The 10,171-nt window shown below is 39.9% G+C and overlaps 1 protein-coding gene across 3 annotated transcripts; it reads right to left on the bottom strand.

The window, feature by feature from the left end:
• Positions 1–8,426: 8,426 nt before the first annotated feature.
• LOC134796393 (uncharacterized) lies at positions 8,427–9,916 on the bottom strand. 3 transcript variants are annotated; one of them, XM_063768591.1, is made up of 3 exons: positions 9,817–9,916; positions 8,745–9,513; positions 8,427–8,657 (listed from the first exon to the last, which is right to left on the bottom strand). In XM_063768591.1, exons 1-3 carry the CDS (start codon positions 9,829–9,831, stop codon positions 8,602–8,604), a joined length of 840 nt encoding a protein of 279 aa, XP_063624661.1. In that variant the 5' UTR covers positions 9,832–9,916; the 3' UTR covers positions 8,427–8,601. The 3 variants fall into 3 exon arrangements, with proteins under 3 accessions (XP_063624661.1, XP_063624660.1, XP_063624659.1); XM_063768590.1 differs by having other exon boundaries at positions 8,427–9,356; positions 9,390–9,513; XM_063768589.1 differs by having other exon boundaries at positions 8,427–9,513.
• Positions 9,917–10,171: the final 255 nt, after the last annotated feature.

The following is a 10,171-nucleotide window of genomic DNA, read 5'->3' as shown; positions in this document are numbered from 1 at the left end:
TCCTTTAGGGAGTCGACATCAATTCATTGGCCTCTGTAACTGACAAAATTTAGAGCAAGGATAATAGCTTATGTCAATTTTAAATTAACCGTACTTTAAATTCCACCAACTTTACCTTAACAACTTTAAATATTCTCGACTGCTTGGCGAGGATAAAAAAATGTGTAATAAGATTTCCTTTCAGGGGACTGAACCAAGGCACAATCATTTATGGAAAACGCCAAACGAGACTTCAATAATTTAAGTCACTTACGGCCCCAGTTATTTTTGTATTACGTAGGTACAGACTAACCTCACAACCACTCAACCACCAAACCAATATTTCTCAAATCCACAAGGGCTCTTTCAACAGCATCTACTCACTGGTTTTGTAATAAAATATCACCGATGACATTCATAACATAATGCAGCTCGTTAAGTTCCGTTCTTTCGACAATCCACGGGCCGATTCGAACTTTAAGATACGTCAAATATTACGTCTAGATATATTATTTTATTGATAAAAACAAACATAATAAAACTTGATTTGACGTATCTTAAAGTTCGAATCGGGCTGACAATGTAATGAGTGTTACGTGGGTTGAACGACCTTTAATAAACATACTTCATTAAAGGTTTCCTTATGTCATACTGACATGTATAAGCTTTTGGCTTGGAAATTATGTAATGGGTATTGTGAGGCAATAAACAAGGGTTGCTTAGTGAGTTATTTTGGCCGGGAAGGTAGAGTCCGTCTAAGTTAAATTTGCACCGATCTGGCAGCGATCAGTGTGACAGCGCCACTATAACCACCATGCATTCATAGGTATTTAACAGTTATGGTAACGCTCCCACACACTGTCGCTTGCTAAGACACAGCATAGTTAGCTTAGATGGAGTTAGGGATTGCAGAACCGGTACTGTTTAAAAGAACCGGGATTTTCGGTACCAGGCAAAAATGGAACCGGGATTTCCCGGTGTTTACGGTACTTTCGGGACTGCCTTCAAAAATCAGTTTTTACTACAATGTTCGGTAAAATAATCCTAAAACGATAATGAATATTTCTCTAAAGTACAGTATAAAAAGTACCATAAGGAAGGTACACACACTTCTTTTTTACGATAATATGTGTTTTTAAGCCACACAATCATTGCCTACATTAACTGTGATATGGACTACCTCTGCTAAATAATATAATTTGGTTTAATCCTAAATTACATTTGATATTTTTACTATCTTTGTTGAAAAACATAGGCATAAACTGAATTGTGGCTCAGGTAATATCATCATTTATTTTTTTCGTGCCGTTTCGTGAAAATTTTTAATTAAATCATTTTCGCATGCGTTTAAAATGGGCTGTGGCAGGGATATTTTACCTACATACATATAATAATAGAACTATCAATTAGAAGAAGCAAGAAGTTGTTGCAGCCAGAATTAAGAATTTACCAAGTAGAAGGCATGCCACTATAATATTTTTATTCATTTTAAAATGTCATTCTGATTATCAATGAGAGTTTCTTATACCGTATTCGAATTAAAAGGAATATTTTAATAATTACACAATTCTCTCTAGATTTTGCTCGTATTTATAGTATACAAATAACTAATTATTCGTATAAAATTATTTATCGTAGAAACACTCGTAGGCATAGTTTCAAAATACGCAATTTTATATTGTTGGCATTGTCAAACCCATTGACTATTTTTGTTTTGCTTTAATAAGTGGTCAGCCGTAAAAGTATTAGCGTTAGCCTTGGATTGATATCATATATTTCTTTAAAAAACATGATATTTCATGCTAAGTAACAGAAAACAGTCAAATATTGTACCGGAAATATTAGTCCCGAAAATCCCGAAAGTACCGGGAATTTAATTTTGAAATCCCGGTTCTTTGCTTGGCTCTAAATCCCGGGAATTCCCGGTACTTTCGGTTCCGGTATTTCCCGGGAGCAAACCCTAGATGGAGTATATGGTTTAAGCGAAGAAATTATTACATTTAGAGCTGGTTGTTACAAACCCAATTTTAATTATTGGGTTTATTTATTATGCTGAAAATATCCCATGAGCATTTCGATTGAAGCAGAATCTTGAGTTTTGGATAAACTGGACACTTTTTAGCCCCGCCCTTCCATAATACTTAAGACGGCGTCACTTTATCTATTTAAGTAACAAATTTAATTAAAGCCTGATGTAACTATTTACTAACTACGCCGTAAATCGTACCTCCAAGTTTCCAAGGTAAAAGGGAAACCCATCTCATTATCACTGTTAATTACGAAACTTACGATTTGAAATCGTAAAGTGTTTCGTCCTTTAACGTACGTACCTACTGCCATCCATGAACATATATCCATGCTCATAACAAGCACAAATGCCCTACCGGGATTCGAAGTTCAAATTTCGAACCCACAACCTGCGGCTTCGTAGGCAGGACGACTATCATTCCGTGCATTTCTCTCAGAGCAAAATTGTATGTATTAACTTTCAGTGGAAACTGTTTTGGCTAAGGCCGGAGCCCCACTGCTGCGCACGCTATGTACACGACCCACGTTCCTATACAAAATTTCGTGGGCTTGCCCACGGTTTGTATTAAAATAAAACGTGGGCCGTGGATCTAGCGTGCGCAGCAGTGGGGCTCCGGCCTAATGGTAATGTGTTAAAATATATTTCTTAGGCTATAAGAATTATATCCCAATCCGCATTGGGCTAGCGTGGGGACTATAGCCCAAGCCCTCTCGCGCATGAGAGGAGGCCTGTGCCCATGTGCGACGTATTTAGGCTGAAATGATGAATGATGATCATGAAGAATTATATATGCTGTTTGTTTCCCTAATCAATAAAATAAAATAAAAATAAATACATTATTTCGACAGTTCCGGGGGAGCCTGCTGAATCCTACACCGGAACAGGCGACGCAACGGAAAACTGTGGTTACGCTTGCCATAAGGACGCTTTGACAGGTTATTCGTAAAAAGATACAAGCAAATCTCGTCCGTATGGTAAGCCACTAATGGCACTTTTGAGTCTTTTGACTAGACACACACACACACACACACACACACACACACACACACACACACATTTGACACATTTTATGTATGTAAGTCATTAAAGTACATATGAGTCTACGGGCTTTAGCTGCCTGAAAATGAATGATAAAGTTAAGTGGGGTAAGAGAAACTATGGGGCAGGAGAAACAAGTTTTGGAACAATAAACAGAGATAGGTAATGAAAAATGGGTCCCTATTTTTCCCAAAAAGGTTTAAGTCATAATGTATTCTTTTTCCGCATTTTCGTTAGTCATAATTTGTTTGGAATGCCATAATACAAACCTAACCTAACCTATCTATAGGATAACCTCTACGAAAATCCTGAAAAGTTAACGGTTTCAGAATTATGACTAACGATAATATGACAAACAATACATTATGACTTAAAACTAAGGGACCCCTTAAAAATACCCAATCAAAACTAAATAAAATGCTAAAAATAAACCTAATAATTAACTTAAAAATACTTAAGTACGTAGAAGGACTCTTGCCCAGAGCAAAATAAACTGTTACTCTTACGCAACCTAATAACCTTCCTTGATTTGTTTTTGTTTACAACCGACTTGGATACGAAGGCCGTATGAAATTGAAAAGTATGCACAGACATGTACAGTCGCCATCACATATATCGGAGCGGACGAGGTGCTCAAATGTATCTGAACACACACAGGGCCCTTGGGCACATAAGAATTTGGGGCCCTTTTGGAAACTAAAGAAAGCAAATTAAACTAACATTTTTCTACTAAGATCTTCTATTTATTATGTCTTATATTATATGTTATGTCTTCTATTGTCTGTCCTTGGGGGCCCTGGACACGGGCCCCGTGTGCCCTTATGGTAAAGACGGAACACACACTCGGACACATTGCTAATAGAGGCGTGTTCAGATATTTGTGAGCACCATGGACGCTCCGATATATCTGATGGCGGCTGTACATTATGCACAAACATGAAAAGTCCTTGCTCGGTAAGAATAAACACAGTGAGAAGTTGTCAGGGCTACTACTACTACGGCGTCAAGCGATTAACATAAACAAATACAGAAGATGCTTGCTTTCTACAACTTCGTGTTCCGGACACGTGGGTCGGCGAACTTTGTCAGTGGTAAACTATTGACACTATTGACTAACTGCTGTTAAACGTGGTAGTAAAGTCACTGTTATACGTGCTACACGTTAGCGAAAGTCGTTTTTTTTTACAAACATGTGTATATTGATTATGTATGTTTTAAGCACATTTTTTATGCAATTAGTATTTATAAAGACTTCTATTGTTGGCTACCTAAAGGATGAACTCACGTTAGACCGGGCCGAGTCCGATCCGGAGCTTCCGGCGCATTGTTTTCTATTTAAAGCATCACTTTATCACCGGTCATCTGTCATAGAAAAGTAAGCTCCGAAAGCTCCGGCCCGGACCCAGCCAGGTTTAGACCTGGCTGGGTCCAGGCCGGAGCATGTTATAGCATGAGTCATCCTTTCTAGGTGTCACAAGGACGGATCGCATCCGAAACACCACATTGCGTTCCAAAACACGTATAGCTGACGTGGGGGAGAAGACCGCTAGACTGAAGTGGGACTGGGCGGGTCACGTCTGCCGCATGCATCCGGATAGGTGGGCTAGTATAGCCACCAACTGGATGCCGCAAAAGAAGCGCGGACGTGGCAGGCCCAGACGGAGATGGCGGGACGACTTAGATGCCTTCATCAGTGGCTGGCCGGAGAAGGAACTACAACGGGAGTTGTGGAAATCAGGGGGAGAGGCCCAGCAGTGGGACACTACAACAGGCTAATAAAAATAAAAATAAAATAGAAAACTACGTATCACTAGACACGCAGCCTTAATTAAGACATTAACGGCCCGATTAGAACTCTAGGATACGTCAAATACTCGTATTACGGCTAGATACGATACGATATGGATTAGTGACGTTCTGACGTTCTTGTTTGAAGAAACGTCCCATTTGACAACGACTTATCTAATCCTCTTATCTCGTATCTTAAATTTCGAATTGGGAAGTAACACGGAAGAAAACCCCTACACTGAATTATTTTCGTCTAAGTAATTCCTTATTATGAGACTTAATTAGTGAGACAATGTCGCACATCCATACATAACGCATGAACAAACATATATGAGACACGTGTAAAACAATACCGTATCAAGTTAATCTCTTTTTACCGTACACTCTCACTCTCAATCAAAACGTGACTGGTATAGTACCGGTAAGTACATTTCAGACCTGTAAGTAATTGAATTTGAACTTAACACCGTTTGTCGTTGCGTTCATTTTGCTTTGAACGAATTTTGAGCACTAATTTTAAGATGTAAGCACACGTATGTAACATGAAATTAAACCTTATTAGGCTTCCGTTATGGTTGTTTTTTGTTAAACTTGGTATTCGGAACCTGTTTCTCTACAGGTTCTTCGAATCGGAAACAATTTAAATATGTCGTAACATCCCGTTGTCTGTGTATGTAATAATTGATAGTGCTTTTATTAGATCGCGTCACTACGCCCCCGATACATTATTTATATCTATGTCCTGGTCGTGATCACAAAATCTCATATAAATACCATACATGACAATACAAAGTAAAGTATGTTACATAATACATATATGCAGCTTGTGAAAAAAAATATGGTTGTCTGTAAAGTAGGTTTACGGACGATAATTGTGTCGCTTAACTTCAAACTCGGGTAAATCCATTCGACCCTCTCAGCAAATTTCTACCCTATTACTTTTGCTTAGTACCAATATCGCATAATCTGACAGATGGATTTACCCGAGTTTGAAATTAAGCGACTCAATTTTGCGTGATAACGTCATAAGAAAACATTACCATTACATTACGTAACGTTACTATGGAGAGTTGTCCACAACGTTACCATGGAAATCCGTCCACAACGTGACACTTTTTCGTGCATGCTACCGGTGTTCATCGATTTATAAGACGTTATCACGTCAAAAAGTAACATTTATGTGCAAAGCTAATCTACTGCGCTATTTTGCTTAGAGTAGTACCTAAGAAACTTCTATGTTACGAAGTACGAATTCAACAATCATCAATCACTCAGACCATTTCATAAGTCCATTAATATCTAATCACCGCTCAATGTATATAATTACAATTAATTGTTAACGATGAACTGAATTATTCAATTAATTTGCTTCGCGAACTCTGACCTTAAACAAAAGAACAATCTATCGCCATACTAGTAGGTACTCTGGTTATGCTCGACTTTTTGGCCCGTAACGAACGCTAGTGTGGGATCTCATTGTTTCTGCTGAATTGGAATCTGTTATTACGGCAATCTTCTAATTACCTAATAGTTTCGCAGGTTCTCATAATCTTAAGGTAATCTTTTACGATAATCTAAGGAAGTTGATTTAGAATTTGCTTAGGTCATTGAAATAACCCTCATTTGATTTATTTCAGATAACGACAATGTATAAATTGTGAAGAAAGTTCACTTGACGTAACGGGGAAATAGGAGCGAAAATGGAAAATTTTAAATCATTTGATAATAAACTAGCTACTTATTTACTTATGTTTAAAATGTTCAAACTCGATGAGCCGCCTGAAAACATTGAGTGAATTACTGAAAAATGCACGAACATCTTTATACCTATAAATACTCTGGCAAGCCAACTTTATCAGTAGAAAAAAGCCCAAAATTCAAATTTCCCATCCACGTTTTTCGACGTGTCTACCAAATTTTAGACAAACTATTATGCCTCGTACCGAAAATTACTATATTTTTAAAATAAAACAAGTGCTGCCGAAGTAGTAAAAATTTAACTTTTAATGTTATTCTCGGCATTTGTGGAAAAAAACAGTTTAAAACTGGAGCTCAGTAACGACTTTGCAATGCATTCGCATTTCCTCTTAAACTGTGTTACACTTGCAGAAAGTCAAGCAATTAAAACTCTTACGTGACCTTAATAGCTCATACGTGAGAGTTTATACAAATTATAGTAATAAACTGTATGCCTTTAACATGTCCTGTAGTGTTTTACCTCTCCATTCAAAAGCCAACTCTATTGTAGGGCAAGTAGATTGCTTTTGCAGTATCTCAGTATTGAAATATACGACGTTATAGAAGTTATGAGGTATTTTGTTGTGTGCATTGTCTAACCTAGTCGAGACTATTGTCGTGAGAAAAAATTAAGGTAAATGTAGACTCATTTTTAGTGCGAAATGTTCAGAATACGAACAGATGTCTGACCTCTTTAGTTTGTTGGTATTTTGTAATTTGTAATTTGCGAGTCTGAGAATTTTATAATTGTTAGATTATTATGACACAGTTTGATTATGAAATTGCAAAATTAAGGCCAAATCTGATCTGACTGAATTTATTTTATACCTACCTAGTTAGACAGTCTTTTTTATTATTTGTGTTAAAAAAAGTCCTTAACCTTCAGCTTCGATATAAATTGATTGATACATATAATCAATACAAAGGTAAAATAAAAAATAAAATAAAAAAAATACAAATAAATCTCCAATGAATCGAAAAAAAAAAACCAAAATGGAAGCAAGTAAAGCACGTTTTTCGTTACCACAGCTGACTTTTACATACAATAAATGTGTCGCTTAACTTCAAACTCGGCTAAATCCAGTCGACCCTCTCAAGCAAATATCTACCCTATTAGGTACCTTTTCTTAATACCAAAATCGCTTAATCTAACAAATGGATTTACCCGAGTTTGTAGTTAAACGACTCAAATATCATAGGCACACATTAACAGAACTTGAAAATACGAAAATTTCCCCCGTTGCATCATAAAACCTCGAAGTAATCGTATGCTACACTCGACCTGTCAATTTACTCAAACAAACATCGAAGAATTACTCAAACGACACAAAAGAAAATTTCACTTTCGTATTATACTACACATTTCTTAGCAAATATTACGAGTCAGCTTTCCAACGTATACGTTAACTCGATAATGATATGCCCAAACACGATCACGGGAATTACGAAAGTCTCGTTATAAATATTCAGTAAATAATATTAAAACCATTGACCGGTTTCCGCCTGCCATTATGCAATAATCATCATTGTTGTGATCCACTTTTACACGTTTTAACGCATTTAAAGGACTCGAAATGTCAAGGTAGTGAAATTGTGGAAACTACGGATAAGTTTTGCAATGGATATTTAGCGAAACTCTTATAGGTGTCGTAAGGCGAGATGGTTTCAGTGGTTACGCAAGAGGTCACAATCCAGGTTACGTAACCCGTGTCGCCCACATGTAGAAAACGTACTTTCTACCAAACATAAACACCTGTTTGTTATCTCTATGTGTAAATTAATACAAAGATGCGATATTTACGATTTTTTGAGCTTTTAGTTTTCGTTTCAGGGCGTGGAATAAGAAGATGATATGTTCGTTCGTTTATCGATTTTTTATGCAAAAAGTATTTTACAATACAACTAGAATTAATTATGATACATTAAAATTACTATTTACATAAATACATTTAGGCACCGTAATTTTTTGTTCTACTTAAGACTAAGTCGCCGGCAAAGCAGGTATCACATGGGGGCGCTTGGCGCGGTGTTTAATAGGGGCCGGACTGGCCGGGGGGGCCGTACGAGGAGCTGACTCCACCGGAGCCTCCGCCAATGCTGCCACCGTGTCCGCCGCCGATGCTGCCACCGTGTCCGCCGCCGATGCTGCCACCGTGTCCGCCGCCGATGCTACCGCCGCCGATGCTGCCTCCGGAGATGCCGTGTCCACCACCGATACCACCGCCAATGCTACCGCCAGAGATGCCACCACCGATGCCACCGCCAATCGAGCCACCTCCGATTCCACCTCCGATACCACCCTCCTTCTGGGTCTTGTACTTGATGAAGTAAACTTCGGGTTTGGAGGGTTGAGTGGGAGCGGCGGTGGGGATGGTGATGTCGGGCTGTTCGTCGGGCTTCTTGACCAAGACGTAGACGAGGGTCTTCTCCTCGTTTTGGGCCTGGGCGGGGATGATGGGCGCGACGGGGGCGGGAGGAGCGGGCGCCTTAATGAAGATGATCTTGTAGTGTTTCTGGGGGACGCCGCCTCCGCCGATGATCTGGGGGCGCTGTTCTTCGGGTTCTGGGGGAGGAACGTGGACGTAGATGTGTTTCTGGACGATGGGGGCGCCACCGAAGCCGCCGCCGAAGCCGCCGCCGAAACCGCCGCCGCCGCCGCCGCCAGAGGAGAATCCGCCGCCGGAGGAGAATCCGCCACCGCTGCCGCCGCCGATTCCGAAGCTGCTGGAGCTCAGACCACCAGAGGAGAAGCCGCCTCCGTGTCCGCCGCCAGAGGAGAAGCCGCCTCCGCCAGAGGAGAAACCGCCTCCGTGTCCACCGCCAGAGGAGAAGCCACCACCGTGCCCACCGCCGGAGGAGAATCCACCGCCGCCACCGGGAGCGTTGTAGCTGTAGCCCGCCTCGGGCCTGGCCGAGCCGAGTGCCGCTACGGCAGCTAATACCTACGGAAAACAAAACACTTTTATAGAACATATAAATCACTGCAACTCCATCGGGACAGAACACTAAAATTGCCAATCCTCAGCACGACACTCAAAATCCAAAGTTGCGGCCTGATTGATTCACCATAAAAAACAAATTTGTAAAAAGAAAAATCCACTCGATTACAAAAAATCAATTTAGATAAAAACTATGGTCCACTTGAATTCAAATTTGGAAAAACAATTATCGGTTAACATAGAGGCGTGTCGACATAAGGAAACGTGAGGTCACGGGTCACAACACTTTCACTGCACGGTACCTACCAAGAATGCTTTCATGTTGACTCGCGGAGGCGCCGAGGTTGTGTGATGCTCCGTACAAAATCCGTACGCTTTTATACCGCCGTGAGCTCCACACCTCTCTCCCTGTGTCTTCCTAACATTCGGCCTTCGGGCATATGAGAATTATGAATTTAATGACACTAGTCGAATTCGTCTTCGGTGAAAACAATGACCGTAACGGTCATCGGTGCTTGAGGTAGCATGAACGTGCCAGTGCGTGATTAACCTATTTTCTTGTTAAGGATCCTGATCGAATTTTTTGTCATCGTTTTGTATTTTTTCGAGAACGATTTTTTCTGCTCTATACAACACAACCGAGTTGAACCCACGATTTTTG

This window comes from Cydia splendana, chromosome 13 (genome assembly GCF_910591565.1).
Source record: "Cydia splendana chromosome 13, ilCydSple1.2, whole genome shotgun sequence".
Taxonomy (NCBI): Eukaryota; Metazoa; Arthropoda; class Insecta; order Lepidoptera; family Tortricidae; genus Cydia; species Cydia splendana.
This window is presented reverse-complemented; position numbering and strand designations above follow the sequence as displayed.